Below are 18,648 nucleotides of genomic sequence, written 5' to 3' on the forward strand. Positions count from 1 at the left end.
CAGTGAGAGACAAAGGGCCTTAGAGTCCCATCAGCAGTGTGTGTGGGGGTGTTGGCTGCAGGGAGAAAGCACAAAAGATGCAGTGTCTCAGGAAGACCCCAGGAGCCCTCATTCCAGTCCCAGATCAAGTTGTCCCCAGGGCTAAGCAGCCTAGAACCTATCCTGACTTCTTTCAACCTCAACTAGAGTAAAAAAAAAAATTCCTTCACACTTCCTTCCCCCTATCACATGTCCCAAATACAGAAGGAGAGAAAGGCCACAAGAAGGGTGGAGGATAATGAGTTTAAGGGGCCTGAATATCCCCTTGGTTCTATTGGGGCTATCCCGCCTACTCCAGGTCCTGGTCAATTCTCACAGCCAAGGTTCTGACCCCACCCTTTGGTATGGCTCCCATTTATTCCCAGGCAAGAAGTCTGGCTTTCCCCTCTCTTTGCTGCTAAGAATTCCCTGTTTCTGCCACTCCCCTGGTCTGTCTGCCCCACCCTTTTGTGCTGCTGGTGGGCTGTGTCCCAGAAACCCTGTCTGGGAAGATCTAGGAAGGGACTCTTTCCAGGCTTAGGGTGGGAAGAGATGTAAAAACTTAACGGGTGGCCCAGCTGGATCTGGGCTTGGAGCATAGACAAAGAAGAGAAACTGGCCTCCAAGGCTGGGAAGGTCCTCTGTCTTTTCTATACAAAATTGGAATCAGATTCCTGGTGTTACCATTTTTCTGTGCTGTTGTCCAGGACTGAGGCAGTGTTAGAAAGAAGTGCGGGAAAAGATACCCACCCAGGACGGAAGCTGGGTATGAGGCATCTTGAAGTGTGGTTTCTGGGTCTGTGGTTCTGTAGGTTCAAGGAGCCTGAGAGATAGTAGAGTTACCCACAAGGGACCTCCCCTCTTGTTAGGGAGAGGCCAATGTTGGTGACCTTGTGTTCTAATTTCGGTCTGGTTTGGTAGCCTCACTTGGGTCTCTTTCCCTAACTTGATTTATGGAAATTCAAGGAGCTTGCCTGTCTCTCTCCGCGCGCCTTCCCCCGCCCCCCAAGAATCTTTTGGATTCAGGAGTGGGGAGGTACTTGTGAAAGCCTGGTGTGGCATTGTGGGTTAATATGGTGGACTGCAAAGCCAGTTTGAACTGAAAGATCGGTGGTTCAAGGCCACCAGCCGCCCCTGGGAAACCCTCCCTATACAGGGTCGCTATCTGTTGGAGCCGACTCGACGGCACTTAACTGCAGTTTGTAGTTAAATTCAGCAGTGCCATTAAAGAAAAGTCTGGTGAACTTCTTCAGTAAATCTTGGTGGTGGTGGTGGTGGTGGTGTGCCGTGGAGTCAGTTCTGACTCATTGGGACCCTGTACAGGGTTTCCGAGGCTGTAAATCTTTACAGGAGCAGAAAGCCTCATCTTTCTCCCGCGGAACAGCTGGTAGTTTCGAACTATTGACCATGAGATTAGCAGCCCGATTCGGAACCACGACGCTACCAGAGCTCCTTTCAGTAAATCTTACACGCAAGAAAATCCTAATCCTATGGTGTAGCTCTACTTGCAGACTTGCAGTTTTACTCTGTGACATATGGGCTCGCCGTGAGTTAGACGGACTTCAGGGTAGCTAACAACCACCAAACCAAATGAGCAGGGCTTAGACCCTACTGCAGAGCACTACAGCAAGGCAGCGCCGAGGCGGAAAAGAACCCCGATCGAGTGTGCGTCGGAACGCTGCGGGAGGATAGCTTCTATGGCACACACAGAGGATCGTGGAGTGCGTTGCTGTCCTTGATAGGGATGGCAAGTTTTGCTGGTTTATGCCTTGACAACCGTAAGTAAAGATAGCGGCAGTCATCGCTATTTAAAGTGAAGCAGAGACACAGAACCCGGATGTTGTCAGAGTCGCGGTTGGCGACACTGCCAGCTTTCAAGAGGGCGACTCTATTGTGCTCATAGGCGAGAAGCCCTCAAGGAGGCGCGCAGGAGCACTTCCGCCCGGTTCTCCTTCCCGCAGTCTGCAGCGGGAGTAAGATGGCGGCGCTCAGGGCCCTCTGCAGCCTCCGGGGTGTCCCGGCCCAGGTGTTGCGGCCCGGGGCCGGGAGCCGACTGCCGATTCAGCCCAACAGGTGAGACGGAGACGGTTTTCCCGAGGCTAGGGTTTCTCTAATATGGGACACTCCGTAGCACCCGTGACCCCATAGGAAAGAATGACCCAGGTCTGTGACCCTGCTCCCGTGCCTCAAGTCTAGGGCTCCAGGATGCAGTAGCGCCTACACTGGCCGAGGGAGAGGAGAGAGACTTGAGCTTGCCCTGCTAGGGGAGTGAAATCAGTGGGGTAGGAGACCCCGACCCTCGGCATTAGAGTTAGTGCTCTTCTTATTCCTTGCTGCTTAATGCTTTACTGATGAAAAGCCTCTATAGAGACTGGGACAGTAGGAAAACGCGCACGAAAGTGTAAAACTAGGATCCCAGGTTGGCCCCAGTGCACCTCCCTGGTCATGCCTGAGAAACCTAGGGCTCCTCCAAGGAGCTAGAATGCTTGCACACACTCCCACCTCTTGGTCCTTCTTCGGTTGACCTTGAATAAGCACCTTTCTAGCGTTCATGTGTTCTGTGTTGGGAATATGAATATGAAAGAACTATAGTTCCCAACCTTGCATGCACGGATGATGGGTGAAGTGATTTCAGGTATAGGTTGAATGTTAGTGGAAATGGAACTTCTAGGATTTCATCTTGTTTAGTGTGTCAGTGACTTGGGATTTTGAAGCATCCAATCTTTCCCTGGGCCCACTGGAGAGTGAATGGGAACAGGGGATTGAATTACTCTTTAGGTCCTTTGTCTTGGATTTTTTAACTCCCCAGAGGTGCTCGGCAGTGGCAACCAGATGTGGAATGGGCAGAGCAGTTTGGGGGAGCTGTCATGTACCCTACCAAGGAAACAGCCCACTGGAAACCTCCACCTTGGAATGGTGAGTGCCTAGTGCTGTTGTCCTAACCCACATCCATCCCTGCCCTACAGTTTTAAACTGCTTTGGGATTCTTGTCATTTTAGGTTGCTTTTCTAAAGCAAGTTTTAACCCATATTCTTTGCTTCTTTCATCACCCAATTCAACAAATATAGTTGTTGTTAGGTGCCATTGAGTTGATATCGACTGCCCAGTCCTGTGTCAATCTCACAATCGTTGCTACGCCTGAACCCATTGCTGCTGCCACTGTGCCAGTCCTTCTCCTTGGGGAAGGGAGGTGTTTTCCTCTTTTTTCCTACCCTCTACTTTACCAAACATGATGTCCTTTTCCAGTGACTGGTCCTTCTTGATAATATGTCCGAAGTATGAGAGACAAAGTCTGACCTTCCTTGCTTCCAAAGGAGCCCTCTGATTGTGCTTCTTCCAACACAGATCTGTTTGTTCTTTTGGCAGTCCATGGTATTTTCAATATTCTCCAACATCATAACTCAAATATATAGTAGTAATAACAAATACAGCAGTAATAATAATAATAGGTATCTACCAGGTGTGATAAGAATCCTGATGTGGCCCTGTGGGTTAATGTGCTGGACTGCAAGGTCGGTTTGAACTGCAAGTTGTTGGTTCAAGCTCACCAGCTGTTCCTCAGAAACCCTTTACAGGGTTGCCATGAGTCAGAACCAACTTGATGGCACTTAACAACAACATCAGCAATCGTGTGGTGCTGTAGGATAAGCACTAGACTGATAACCACAAGATTGGCGGTTTAAAACCACCAGCTGCTCCTCGGATACCCTATACAGGGTTGCTATGAGTTGGAACTGACTAGACAGCTCTTAACAATGACATTTACCAGGTAGAGAAGGAAAGGAAAGGCATTCTGAGTAGACTAGAAAAGGTAAATTCCAGGTAACACTTGATTGCCCTTACCAAATTGAAATCTGCAGCTTCCTTTCCACCCCCAGTGTTCAATACTACATGTCCAGCGCCCTCTCTGGACATGGTGGTTTCCCCACTGCCACCCAAATTAAATATGCCTAAGTGCAAACCATTTTTGTCCCTATAGCATGAGGTCTATCTTTATTTGATTTTTGACTATTAGCAGCATCATTCTCCTAATCCCTCAGGATTAACACTTTTCAGTCATTCCTGGCTTTTTTTTGCTCTCTTGTCCTTTCTGCCCATGCCCCCTAAATTATCAAGCCATGTAGTCTGTCACCTTTGGTCACCTCTCCCTTTTATTCTTAAGCCTTCACTCTAGCTCAGATGCATCTTGTATTAAACCATGACTGTTTCTGAAGCCTCTTCAATGGGTTCCTGTCACCGATCTGTCCTCTCTCCAATATGTTATATAATATCATTGCCTTCATCTTCCCTAAACAACATTTTACTATGTCTTTCTTTCTCTTGCTCAAAAACACTTCTAGTTACCTTTCAGTAATTTAACAGTAACAGTAGCCTAGTGCTAATTATGTGTTAAGTGTTGTGTGTTATTATTTCACTTAATCCATACTATAACCCAATGAAAATGGTACTAGTATTCTAATTTGGAGGAAATCATGGTGCAAGAAGGAGTCCCTGGGTGGTGCAGACAGTTCTGTGCTCGATGATTCAAGGAAAGGTTGGCAGTTTGCAGCCATCCATTGGCTCCTCAGAAGACAAGTCTGGCAATCTGATTCTGAAAGATCACAGCTTTGAAAACCTTATGAATCAAATTTTACTTAACAGGTACTGCAAACAACAACATAGTGCAAGGAGATAAAACTTGCTCGGTGACACACAGGCAATTTTGAACTTTCGGAAGATGGGTTTGGTTTCAAATTTCAATTGCTGGTGAATAAAGTCCCTACTTCATAGCATTATTGTAAGGATTAAAAGAGATGAAACGTAAACCACTTAGTGTAGTGCTTGGCACATGGTAAGTTCTTCATAAATATTAACTGTTTTTAAAGATATTGATAATTTAAACCCTGCTTCCTTCTGTTTCTCAGCACCAATATTCTGCCTCTTGTGCAGGCCTATATGAGTTCAACAGATACTTATTTCCTTCTTTCTAAGATGTGCGTATTGATGGCATAGCTTGAAATGCCTTCTTTTCCCTGTTCTTATCTGAATCATTCCCTAAACTTAGGAATCAGCTCAGGTTCACCTCCATGAAGTCTTCACAATGTTCTGTCCTTCTTTTAAGTACTTCATGGTAACTTACAAATTTAGCAGTAAGTCTACATTTCCAGCTTAATTGTCCATTCATCAGATACTTTGGACTTTGGAGGACAGTGTATCATAGTGGTTGAGGAGCTCTGGTAGGGTAGTGGTTAGGAGTCAGGCTGCTAACCTCAAGGTTAGCAGGTCGAAACTACCAACTGCTCCATGGAAGAAAGATGAGACTTCTCATAAAGATTTACAGCCTTGGAAACCCTATACAGGGTTGTGATGAGTTGGAACCAACTCCACAGTGCATAACCACCACCACTATAACTATATTTGAACCTGGAGCTACACTTCTGGATTTAAATCCTGGCACTGTCCTGTCAGTTATTATAGCTCTGTGATCCTGAGCAAGTCACTTAGCCTCTCTGTCCTCTTTGTCTCCAATACAATGGGAATATATTAGTACCTGCTGTTGTTCTTTTCCTATATGAAAATTTAAATGAGTACAGTTCAAGAATTTTATATTCAATTACTATATAGTATCTATGATTCCATACAGTTCACCCATGGCAGTTTATCTAGATCAGTTCTGTTCAGTACTGTAGTCACTATTGAAGTTTAAATTAATTGAAATGAAATAAAATAAAATTCAAAGTTGTCTTCCTCAGTCATACAAGCCATATTTAAAGCACTCAGTGTGTGGTTAGTCTTTATCAGTAGTGCAACACAGATATAAGGTATTTTCCATCATTGCAGAAAGTTCTTTGGACAGAACTAATTTAGATAATTCAGCTTATTTAGAAAAAAATATAAACATATTTCTATAGAAGTTTTATGAAGGATTTTAACACTGTTGAAAGCATAGATTACTATCTGACATTGTAGGCAAATATTAAGGTGTTTTTCTAGACTTGGTGTGCCAAATATTAAACCTTAAGCTACAAACCTTTAAGAAGTAAAGGAATTGATGTTTACTAATCAAGGAGTCCTGGTGTGGCTCTGTGGGTTAATGTGCCAGACTGCAAAGCCGTTTGAACTGCAAGGTCGGCTCACCAATCACTCTTAGGAAACCCTGTATAGGGTCGCTATGGGTCGGATCTGACTCGACGGCACCTAACAACAACAACAATCTTAGTATTGGAGTCCTGGTGTGGCGCTGTGGGTTAATGTGCCAGACTGCAAAGCCGCTTGAACTGCAAGGTCGGTGGTTCAAGCTTACCAGCTGCTCCTTGGAAACCCTATACAGGGTCTCTATGGGTTGGAACCAACTCGACAATACTTAACAACAACTCTTCATATGAGTCCTGGTGTGGCGCTGTAGGTTAATGTGCCAGACTGCAAAGCCGCTTGAACTGCAAGGTCGGCAGTTCAAGCTCACCAGTGACTTCTTAGAAACCCTATACAAGGTCGCTATGGGTTGGAACTGATTCAATGGTACTTAACAACAACTCCTCATATGGAGCCCTGGTGTGGCACTGTGGGTTAATTCCCTAGACTGCAAATTCAGTTTGAAATGCAGGCTCAGTAGTTCAAGCTCACCAGCTGCTCCTTGGAAATCCTATACAGGGTTGCTGTGGGTCGAAACTGACTCGACGGCATTTAACAACAACTACTCCTATAAAGAGCCTGGTAGCATAGTGGATTATGAGTTGGGCTACTAACCACAAGTTCAACAATTTGAATCTACCGGCTGCCCCAGGATGAAAAGAAGATGAAGCTTTCTGCTCCAGTAAAGATTTACAGCCTTGGAAACCCTATACAGGGCCACTATGAGTCCAAATCGACTTGGTGACACACAGCTGCCACCACCATTACTCATATGGAGTTCTGGTGTGGTGCTATGACTGCAAGGTCTGTTTGAACTGCAAGGTGGGCAGTTCAAACTCACCAGCTGCTCCACGGAAACCCTATACAGGGTTGTTATGAGTCGGAACTGACTCGACAACACTTAACAACAAGTACTCATATAGGAGACCCTAAGTAGGTTCGCTATGAGTCAGAACCTACTAGACAGCACTTAACAACAACACAATAAGGAGCCCTGGAGGCACAGTGGTTAAGTGCTTGGCTAAACAAGAAGTCAGTGGTTCAAACCCACCAGTCACTTTGTGGGAGAAAGATGAGGCAGTCTGCCTCCATAAAGCTTTCAGCCTTTGACACCCTATGGTGCAGTTGTATTCTGCCCAGTAGTGTCGAAGTTGAAATGAATTTAACAACAACAGGTTGATTTTTCATTTTTGTTTTCTTACTACTTGTAATTGTAAGAATTTGTTAAAGTAAGTCAAGTACTTGGCACATAACAAGGGCTATATAAGTCTTCTATTACTGTTATCGGAAAGGTATTCTGGGAGACATAGAGTGAGATTTATAGTCCCTCCTATCAAGAAGCTTAAATCTCCTTTGCCTTCTCCCGACGTAATGACCCTCTTTCTGGTTATTTTGAAAATGGCAAAGCCAGAATTAATAAGATATGGTTAATAAGATATGGTTAATTCCATTGTTAAATGGGAGAGGCTAACTGTTACTGTCTCATGGGGGATTTCCAGGCAAATTATCATTTAGCAATGAACTGTTTCCCACTTCTCAGATGTGGATTCTCCAAAGGACACAATGGTGTCGAACTTGACCCTCAACTTTGGGCCTCAGCACCCAGCAGCCCATGGAGTCCTGCGACTAGTGATGGAATTGAGTGGGGAGATGGTGCGGAAGTGTGACCCTCACATCGGGCTGCTGCACCGAGGCACTGAGAAACTCATTGAATACAAGACCTATCTGCAGGTGTGGGGCTGAACCGGGGCCTGTTGACAGGATCTGGGAATGCTTTAGCATGAACCTTTGCTGAGTTGCTGTTTCCAGAACCCGTGGGGAGAAGGATGTTGAGGGGAACCATCTATCAAGGTCATTGGGAGAATCTTTGTTGGGAGGACGGTTTGGAAGGGGTGGCAGGGGATGCTTGAGTCATCTGGATTTGGTTTAGTGTGAGCTACACTCCCAGCTTTTCTCTAGTTGACTTTTGGCTGGCCCCTTTATCTGTACTCTGCTGCCTCAGTGTCCCTGCTCTCTTACTGGGGTGCGTCAAATCTGGTGTCCCTGGGGAAAGGGAAAGAGGAGAGAGACGTCAGCGCTCTTGGAGTAACAGCTGAATCTTATATCTTCTGTTTTTGAAGCACTTAAATGAGTCAGAGTAACGGAGGGGTATTGTGACTGAGTTTGCTGATTTTAGGAGAACTGTGTGACCCAAATGGTGTGGGTCAGATTTGAAGGAGTTCCTTCTGGGAAACGAATCAAAAACTTTTTCTTTCTTTTTTGAAGAAACGGGTCATGATACAGAAGATGGTGGGGTTAAGATTTAGTCACTAGAATAAGATTTACTCACAGTGACTAGAATGTGATTCCCCAAAGAGTCCAGGCAAGGATGGTTTCTGATCCCAGAGTCAGTGGAGTTTAGCCCTGTAACATTATCCCACGTCACAGTGACATCAGGACAAGGACAGGCTTTCCCAAAGTAGATTATCTTAGCCCCACCTACTTCCTGGAAGCTGTAGTTGGTTAAGCAGAGTGCTAGGACTTTGTTTTGTTTTTTTTGTTTTGTTTTTGCATTCACTCCTACCCCCTACCCAAAACAAATCCCATCCTTATCAGTCTTCCCTAAATCTCTCACTCCCCAGGATGCCTAAGACTGATTCCTTTTGTTCCTTACTGTCTTGTTTTCAGAAATGTAAGAGAGTCAACGGATTATTGGCAGTGATTTACAAAAGCTAGCTGAAAGTAGTTTGCAAGAGCCAACTGTTAACGTTTTCAAGAATTCTCTGAGGGGGTTGTTAAACACATTCATTATTAAAATTATGTGAACTTAATAATTGAATACATTATATTAAAAGTCGAGGTATGACGTACTTGAAACCACTTCGTAAGTATTTGACTGCATTTTATTATGCTGTCTTGAGGTGTTTGCTTTTATCCCCATGGTGGAAATACTATGTAGGGTGTGCTATGACACATCTTCTCATTGTCCAGTTATATAATGATGCTAGTTTGAAATTGACCAGAGTGGGAGTATTTTCACCATGGGAACTGGCAAACATGACAAATCAGGGATTTTTCTCCTCCTTGAGGAGTTGGTTTTTAAATATTGACCAGCATAATACTATGAGTTTGGGGGATATTTTGTTTTGTCTTCCTGTGGCTTCTGAAATTGGCAAGGCATATTATACAGCATTGAAGGAAACTTGGAGAGTTATATGGTGGGCTGCTAACCGCGAGATCAGCAGTTTGAATCTGCAAGGCTTTCTTCTCCTTCAGCCCCAGAAACCCTATGCAGGGTCACTATGAGTCAGACCAAACTGCATGACACACCACCACCACCACACAGCACTGAGCCCTGATGCCCACTGAGAGCAAGGCTTCCAGCTGCCAGACTGGGGCCTCCTTGGTCTGTTACATAGGACCCAGTTTCCACCTTCTTCCTAGGCCCTTCCATACTTTGACCGGCTGGACTATGTGTCCATGATGTGTAATGAACAGGCCTATTCACTGGCTGTGGAGAAGTTGCTCAACATCCAGCCTCCACCGCGGGCACAGTGGATCCGAGGTATGCCTTATTACATTTTTCCTGTGACCCTTTGTGTGCACAACACATCAGTCACCCTGCTTAGGGAGCATTGAACCCAAGTATAGTATTCAAAGCCCAGGCTTTGCCCAGAACTTCTCTGTCAGCTCCTATACCTTTATGTTCTCTGGTGTTGCCCCTTTCCTCAGTGCTATTCGGAGAAATCACACGGCTTTTGAATCACATCATGGCTGTAACCACACATGCCCTGGACATTGGAGCCATGACCCCTTTCTTCTGGATGTTTGAAGAAAGGGAGAAGGTATGAGAGAGAGGAAGGAGTAGGAATAGGGGGTGAAGTATAAGAAGTAAAGAAGATCTGAAGGAGACAAGAGATGAAAAGAGGGAGAAAACATGGGGAGGCCTTTTGTGGATAGAAGGTTTAGAGTATAACCTGGGTTATATTCTTAGGAGCTCTGTGTCAGGAGAGGTTGGTTGGGCATAAGAAATAGTTGAGTGGACCACTGTGTTGAGCTTGTAGGCCTAGGACTATGTCACTAATTCCCAGTGTGTCCTATCAAGATGTTTGAGTTTTATGAACGAGTATCTGGAGCACGAATGCATGCTGCTTACGTCCGCCCAGGAGGAGTGCACCAGGTGAGCAGGCTCCCCTGTCACCGATTCAGCCCAGTCTTGTATTCTGTGTGGCCACTGGAGGGCAGTGGAATCTCAGAGGCTGTAGCCCTGGGAAAGGAGACTCCACTGGCTCTCCTTACTGAAATCTCTGCTGTACCCACTCTTGTCCTCCATGTGTCTTCTAGGACTTACCCCTTGGACTTATGGATGACATCTATGAGTTTTCTAAGAACTTCTCTCTTCGGATTGATGAGGTGGAGGAGGTAAGATAGGAGTCAAAGCTCCTTTTTTTAAAAGTTCCCACTTGTAAAAGAAATAGGAAGTGGCACCGTGGATTAAGTGTTAGATTGCTAACCAAAATGTGGCAATTCAAACCCACCAGCCACTCAGGAGAAAGAAGAGACTTTCTACTCCTATAAAGATACACAACCTTGAAAACAGTTTTACTAGGTCCTATAGGGTGACTGTGAGTTGGAATGGACTCACTGCCAGTGGGTTTATAAAAAAAATATGGAAGTATCCTGTTATGAAGAGTAATAGCATACCAATTTTATTCACCAACAGATGCTGACCAACAATAGGATTTGGCGAAACCGGACAGTTGACATTGGGGTTGTAACAGCAGAAGATGCGCTAAACTATGGTTTCAGGTGTGAGGAACAAGACTTCTCTCCTGAGTCCTGTTCTCCAGGGTGTCTTAATTCGGACCCCCCTTTCTAGGGTTGGGACTATAGTTTGGGGGAGAGGTGAGGGTGTTCTAGTCTAATAGTTTAGCTTCAGGCATGTTTGACATCCTCCTTATCATGCTCTGAGTTTTTATCCCATTCCCAGACTGTGAGGGAGGGACAAGGGGGAACTAAAGAGGAAAGTTTGTCTTTTTTCTTGGTTTATGGAATGTGATCCTTATCCCTATACTCTCTACAGTGGGGTGATGCTCCGGGGCTCAGGTATCCAGTGGGACCTACGGAAGACACAGCCCTATGATGTTTATGACCAGGTGGAATTTGATGTTCCCATTGGCTCCCGAGGGGACTGCTATGATAGGTAAGGCCCAAGTGATTTTCCAGCTCCTTGGCAAGCTACTTTCTCTTACCTATCTTTTTTCTTCTCCGACTGTCTTCTTTAACCTCCTGAAATCTGTCAGAGTACTTGTGTATATTAAACTAAATTGCTTTACAAAGTACTTTCACATACGAGGGGACTTCAACAAGTTCTTGGAATAATAGAATTAAAAGATAATGGAATTTTTCCATGAAACTTTTTGAGGCCCCCTCATATGTTATATCTTTTATTTTGCCCTTACATTCTCCTCCCCCACTTAAAAAAAATTTTTTTTTTTGGTTTGTTAGTTTATTTAAGAGGGTATTTCTATTTTAAAACACCTGCTTAAGCAAACCAACTGGACATGGTCTGAGAAAATAAGGAGAGGATTTAGTACAATCATCAGGAGTTATGTGGGTGGTCAAGCCACATACTGGACTAAGAAGAAAAGAATAAAAAAAAGTTCACTTAACTCTTTTTCACGTTGGCCAAAGGGCATCCTTCCCTGCTCCGTATCTGATCCTCTGACCTTCTCGTGTTCTAAGTCTGTCTTATCTACTTCAGGTACCTATGTCGGGTGGAGGAGATGCGCCAGTCCCTTCGAATCATCTTACAGTGTTTAAACAAGATGCCTCCTGGGGAGATCAAGGTTGATGATGCCAAAGTGTCTCCTCCTAAACGAGCAGAAATGAAGGTTGGCTATAGGGAGAGGGAAAGGCGGGCTTAGAAAGGGTGCAACAGCACGAGAAGAGTATCTTTAGATTAGACCTGCTGTTCTGGTTTCCTTTTTTAATGAATTAGTATGTAAGATTTTTAACCTCATGGAGCTCTCTTTTATTTTCTGTCGTTTCTGCTCACTGATCTGTGTGTGGATGTTTAGTCTGCCTAAAGGTCGAAATTATTTTCTGTGCTGGGGAAGGACTAGGAGTTAGAGTTTGTGTCTGACTTGTTGATACTCTGTTGTCTCCTCTGCAGACTTCTATGGAGTCACTGATTCATCATTTCAAGCTGTATACTGAGGGCTACCAAGTTCCTCCAGGGGCCACATACACTGCCATCGAGGCCCCGAAGGTGAGGAAAGGAGTGGAAGATGAGAAATAGGTGTCCAAGTAAATTCTAGCTCATCAGTGAGAGGACATGAGGGTGAATAGACAGGGTTTGTTAGCAGAGGAAAATGTTCTTCCTGTTAATGGCAGCCGATCTTCCTTGGACAGGGCGAGTTTGGTGTTTACTTGGTATCTGATGGCAGCAGCCGCCCTTATCGATGCAAGATCAAGGCTCCTGGTTTTGCGCACTTGGTAAGAACCAATCCCAATGATTCTAACTCCAGTAAATGAATCTAGTAATTTTATGACCTTAAATTTTTATGAGCTCCCCTACACTGCAGATCTAACACTTACTATTTCAATCTCCCCAGGCTGGTTTAGACAAGATGTCAAAGGGACACATGTTGGCAGATGTCGTTGCCATTATAGGTACAAGACCATTGTGTAGTAGAGACATCCCAGACAAGTGGGTTGGACTTGGGGACTTGTGTTGGGGACAGAAACTGGGCCTTCCCTGTTTGACATAGACTGTGGGCATGGAATCAAGTCCTCAATCTCCTTGGCACAGGTAAAATTTCTGAATGCTTGGTGACACCATTTCTTTTCCACCCCCTGACCTCTCCCAGGTACCCAAGATATTGTGTTTGGAGAAGTAGATCGGTGAGCAGGGAAACAACATTTGATCTTCTCCTCCTATCAGTTCCTCAGTGATATTCGTCACCATTTGGAAATGGGTGTGTGTATATGTGTGTACACATCCGTGTATACTTAGCTGTCAGACTTTCTGTGTGTGTACTAGAAAAGGAAAAAGTGTAATAAATTAGCTGCATTGCAGCCACTATGCCCAAACTTCTAGTGTGTCTTTCTCAGAATCTTACTATGTTTCTCTTTGATGGGAAACCTAAAGGTGTTTGTTAATCCATCCTCCTTTTCTGTATTAGAATTAGTTCTTACCAGTTTTTCCTGCTAATGCCCCATCCCCCTTCTCTGACTTGTATGTTTTCCACTTCTCCATTCCCCATTTCCGCTTTTCTTCCTCTTTTCTTCTCAGACTTCCCCGTCCAAGCCCCTTCATTATCTATACAGATTCAAATCAAGATGGGATAAAATTCTAGGGGGGAAGGAAAGGGCTATTGTGGGGCTTTAAGTAATCTAGAGGGGTAGTTTATCACAGATGTATCGCTGAACAGGGGTAGAGTAAAAGATGGCAAATGTAGATAGCCTTCCCTAAGCATGAATCCCCCTCGTTCCATGGATTAAGGGCCTTAGTCAATGAAGGACTAAGGCTTAAGCAACCAGATCTCCCAGCTCCCCTAGTTGGCCCTTCCGGGAGCCGCCCGCCCAGTCTCTTAGTGCAGGAAGGGGAAGGGGCCAAAGTGTGGGGGAAGGCGTGGCAGGAAGGGGGGAACTCTGTGGTCAAGGAACTGTTCGCTGAGCCTGTACAAGCTGCGCAGTGCTGTCAGAGCGTCTGATACGCACTTGGCCCCCAGTCCCCTGCCCAAGATGATTCCAGCCGTGGTCTTGCTCCTACTTCTTTTGATTCAACAAGCAGGTGAGAAGGTTTAATGGGCAGTGAGCTGGGCTCCATGGTAGGCATCCAGGGCATGTTTTCAAGGGCTGAGGCAAGGACAGAGGAAGACTGGCAGTGGGCAGACAAGCACAAGGGCTGAGGTGGACTTAACCAGAGTCTGGTTCTATCCAGCCCCCGTCTAGGGCACTAGATATTCATGCTCATACCTCCCTCCTTTCTTCTGTCTTTGTCATAGCTTTTGTCCTGTTCCTATCCTGTCCTACTCTGTCTTTTCCTCTCTTAAAAGACTGATACCCTCCGGAGGCTTTAATTTGGCTGGGGAGAAGGAGTGGTTGTGTGACATGGAGATCTGGTCTGGGGCAATGCGCCATATCCCACATTTAGCATTTTTGTGTAGAACACCTTTGGTCTTGCCCATTGGGAGCCAGTCACTAGCTGGTTAAATTGTACAGAGCTCCCTTAAAGAAGCTAAGGACTGTCCTTGTGTTTGGGAGTGAAGCAAAGGAGGTCAAGATAAACAGGCATTGTTGTTGCTTCTGTGGGGCATCAGTAACATGCATTGTGTCACTATGCTGATATGAGAGTGACAGTACAATATAACCTCAAGAGACATTGGCATCAGCTGAGAAATGGTGGCGGAAGTAGGAAAGGCCCGGCAGCTTTAAGGCTTAAGAACCCTCACATCTTGGCTGTACTGGAATTGTGTGTGCACATGCATATCTGTGTGTTTGTGTTTTGAAGAGGAATGGCAGCAGCTGGGTCGTGTGATGGAGGAGAGAGGTTTGAAAACTTCAGGGAAATGGCAATCAAAAGGAGGGGAGGAACTCCACTAGCCAAGTTATAAAAGCAGAGAGGCTTAAACTAGATAACCAGCTTACTACAGTGGGATGAGGACGGAGCATTGACAATGAAGCATAATAAAGGAAAAAATATGCTTTGGAGACGGTAAACTTGGATTTCAGTTCTAGCTCTGTTGAATAACTGCCTAACCCTTAATGAGTTAACCTTTCTGAACCATGGTTTTGTCATTCATAAAATGGCTATGTTGTCTCCCTTGGTAGTTTTGAGAATTATGCAATATTGTATGTGAAAGAGTGTTAGCTACTAAAAAATGCTCTACTGGTACCACACCTATGAGCTCTTCTCATAGAGACCTGGAGCAATCTCTGAAGTCTAGACCCTACTTGATTTTTAAAATTACATAAAACTTCCCCTCTCAGAGGCCCAGGGTAAGTGAGTGACAGGGTAGTGTGCCAGGAGATGGAATCCACAGGGCTTGTGGGCATTTCCTTTAGCTGGGCTAAGGTATTCCCCCAGCCGTGTGACCTGAGCCTTTGATACCTATGATATCTAGGAAAGCAGACCCCTGGTTTTTCCATGTTTAAGTGTCTCATGGGAAGATAGAAAGCAAGATGGCCAGTAATGGAGTAATTGCTGTCTCCCCTAGCGCACATCCTTCCTGTCCAGCCCTTAGCCGCAGGTCACAGGACTTAGCAGAGACACTCCTGTGGTTTCTGTGCTGAAATTTATCATTGCCTCCCTTGTACTCTACCCCTCTTGGCTGAGGTTTTGGGTCTCAGCCCAGTAAGCACAGATAGGTCCCTTGAGCGGGGGGTGACATGCCTAATGGTGCCTGAGGAAACCACAGTACTAAAAAGTGAGGGTTGGGGGCTGATGGGGAAGCCTCAATTCTCAGTACATATATAAGTTCCATCACTATAGAATCCTTCACATTTCTCCTGCCCTGGTGTGGGGAGAAGGCAGAGGGGAGGCCAGAGAAACAGGAATCTGAAGGGGAAGGCAGTTTCTTTCCTTGAAGGACTCCCCTCTAGGTCCAGTCCTACCTCCCAGAGCCCTTTCCCTTTTCTCCTCTGAGCACCAGATCCTCCCTGATGCCCCTGACCCCATGGGCACCCTCTATCCCCTCAGCGGCCCTGCAAGAGCCTCAGCTCTGCTATATCCTGGATGCGATCCTATTTTTGTACGGCATTGTCCTCACCCTGCTCTACTGTCGACTCAAGGTAAGGCTGGGCCAGGCTGGCCTGAGGACTGCTAGAAGGGGGAGGATGTTGGCAGCATGGATTTGAGGAGCAGGAATAAAAAGGGTGTCCCCCATGGCGTTTGGAGGGAAGGTGGATGGGTCGCTAGCTTTCTCTTTACTGTTCACCTTTCCCCTACTCTAGATCCAGATGCGAAAGGCAGTAGCCAACTATGAGGTATGGACTCTCCCACCCATGGGCACCCTTTGTGTTTCAGACTCAGCCTTTGTGGGAATCTAGCCTTGCGGTCTGAGCTCTCTGAACCTCTGGGAGGGTGTATGTCAAGTGCTGATCTATTTATGCTTAAGAGGTCCCACTGCTTCCACCTCACACTACGCTACCCTGCATCCTAGTGGAGCTGTAGGGAAAAAATCAAGAATATGGTGACAATGAATGAAATTTGTATGTTGTGTGGTTGCATGTTTGTATTCATGTAGGCAAATGTGTATTTATTCATGTCTCAGGGCATCCAGGTGTGAGCCCACTTGCTCAAGGGGCTAGTTACTTCTGGCCAGATACCTCTTTGGGTGGGGAAGAAGGCGCTGGAGGGTCCTGAAGGAGGTGTGGGTCTCTAATGCCTTACCCCTTTTGCTTCCACAGAAGTCAGATGGCATTTACACGGTGAGTGAACTTAACTCCCACTGCCACCACCCCCAGTTCCAGGAAGTTAGCAGAAAAGGGTGGACCTTCGAGTGACCTTTGAAAGATCTGTAGTCTATGGGGGTGGGTAGGGAACTTGGGATGGGTTCAAACTCCTGACCATCCTCTGACCCCTACCTCCAGGGCCTGAGCACCCGGAACCAGGAGACATACGAGACCCTGAAGCATGAGAAACCACCACAGTAGCTTTAGAATGGATGCCCTCCATCACATCCTTATGTTCCTCCTCCTCCTCCTAGCCCTCATGGTTGGCATCCACATATGTTCCCCTCCTCGGCAGTTAATGCCACCTGACCCCACTCCTGTAGTGGGCCTTGCCCCTCATTCATACTCACTGTGGACCCTCCTCCCTGTCATAAGACTTATGCTCAAATACTATTCATTAACATTCTAGTCTTGTTCTCTTCTACTAAACAATGCCATGAGAGTTCCTCTAATAAAGTCATCACAGACTGGGTTCTGTTCATTTATTCGTCACCATATATACATTTAGCCTCTGCCAAACACTAGACTGGACACTAGTTGGTTTGTTTTTTACTATTACACTGTTTTAAAATGTTTTTTTTTAATTAGGTAAAATATATATCACAAAAAATTAGTTGTTTCAACCTAATGATACAATTTTGAGGCAGATTCCGTTCCTAATCTCACAGAGCTCACAGGTTAATGGACTTCTGGATTATTTTGTTTAAATAAGGAATGAATGTTGACTGTGGCTAGGGCAGGGACAAGACTCTCTACCTGCGGATGTACTGGGATGGAACTGGCATAGTGAATTACGTGTTGAGACTCTAGGCATATTTGGAGAGATTGAAAACCAGTTGATTCTGACTTGTGGGTTAGAGTAGAGCTGTGCTCCCTAGGGTTTACACTGGCTGATTTCTGGAAGTAAACTGATAAATCTTTCTTTCAAAGAGCCTCTGAACTTGGATCTCCAAACTTTTGGTGAGCAGCCGAGGGTGCTAATTGTTTGAACTACCCAGGGGGTTTTTTGTTTTTGTTTTTGAAGACATTAGAACCTAAGAAATGATTTCTACACCCAACTGGCAGTTAAACTAAGTTTGGGTTGTGGGGGAGTCTGCCTATGTTCCCCAAGTAGTCACCAATCCATACTAGAGTGGGCTTCAGGGAGCAGTGTGAGAACAACTCACAATGTACATGCATATGGGACCTGGCATAACTGAAAAACCAGACATGCAGGAGAGATGGTAGGGACAGGGTTGTGCGAAGTGCCTAATGAGAAGTTTTATGGGAATGATGTTTTTGGAGCAGGCTCTGGGGCAAGAGGAACCTTAGAGGGCCAGATAAGGAATGGAGATGGGTGAGGCAAAGGTGACCAAGTCTGATTCAGATGGAAGGTCAGTGCCTCTAAGTGCATGAGCAGATGGTCAAGGAATCCCTCTGGTCAGTGCTTGTCCTGTTTTCAGCCTTGCTAAAGGCAGGGTGTCCTGGACGCATCAGAACCCCATCAGATGCTTCCAATCCTTGCTCTGACCTAGCAGCCCTGTCAGAATGGACCCAGAGTCTCCAAACTTACCCCTGCAAGTCCCCAATGCTGGACTTTGAGTATTGTATAGTTACTCAAAATTTCAAAGTGTTTCTAGCTCATTGTATTATTTGATCATCCCACTAACTTTGTGAAGAAATTCAGTCGCTTTGAAGTTAATTAACCTGTCCAACGAGTCCTGGTGTGACGCTGTGGGTTAATACACTAGACTGCAAAGTTGGTTTGAACCACAAGGTTGGCAATTCAAGCTCACCAGTTGCTCCTCGAAAACCCTATAAAGGGTGGCTATGAGTCAGAACCAACTCAAAGGCACTTAACAACAACCTGCCCAAGGTCACCTTGCAAGTAATGGAGCTGGAATTCAGACTGAGATCTCTGTCTCCACACATTTTGCTATATGTGGGGGCGGGGGGGGGGAAGACTAGAGGAAAGAGACGAGGATGGAGGTAATTAAGAGTGTTAAGCATCTTGAAGATCACAATGAGAAGATTGATCAGTATAGTGAAGAAATTCGAGCCATCTCCAGTGTCTGGGGGAAAGGTGACTTCAATTGAGAT

At 45.5% G+C, this 18,648-nt stretch overlaps 2 protein-coding genes across 2 annotated transcripts; both read left to right on the plus strand.

The window, feature by feature from the left end:
- The first annotated feature begins 1,792 nt into the window (after positions 1–1,792).
- On the plus strand, positions 1,793–13,018 carry NDUFS2 (NADH dehydrogenase (ubiquinone) Fe-S protein 2, 49kDa (NADH-coenzyme Q reductase)). Its single transcript, XM_006861671.1, has 14 exons — positions 1,793–2,091; positions 2,828–2,934; positions 7,670–7,860; positions 9,553–9,673; positions 9,841–9,953; positions 10,214–10,288; positions 10,453–10,530; positions 10,832–10,917; positions 11,192–11,311; positions 11,873–12,002; positions 12,284–12,379; positions 12,523–12,606; positions 12,726–12,783; positions 12,981–13,018. Exons 1-14 carry the CDS (start codon positions 1,997–1,999, stop codon positions 13,016–13,018), a joined length of 1,392 nt encoding a protein of 463 aa, XP_006861733.1. The 5' UTR covers positions 1,793–1,996.
- Positions 13,019–13,857: 839 nt separating this feature from the next.
- On the plus strand, positions 13,858–16,770 carry FCER1G (Fc fragment of IgE, high affinity I, receptor for; gamma polypeptide). Its single transcript, XM_006861672.1, has 5 exons — positions 13,858–13,906; positions 15,815–15,906; positions 16,069–16,101; positions 16,525–16,545; positions 16,708–16,770. The coding sequence occupies exons 1-5, from the start codon at positions 13,858–13,860 to the stop codon at positions 16,768–16,770; spliced, it is 258 nt and encodes an 85-aa protein (XP_006861734.1).
- Positions 16,771–18,648: the final 1,878 nt, after the last annotated feature.

The sequence above is a fragment of the Chrysochloris asiatica genome, unplaced genomic scaffold (genome assembly GCF_000296735.1).
Source record: "Chrysochloris asiatica unplaced genomic scaffold, ChrAsi1.0 scaffold00042, whole genome shotgun sequence".
Taxonomy (NCBI): domain Eukaryota; kingdom Metazoa; phylum Chordata; class Mammalia; order Afrosoricida; family Chrysochloridae; genus Chrysochloris; species Chrysochloris asiatica.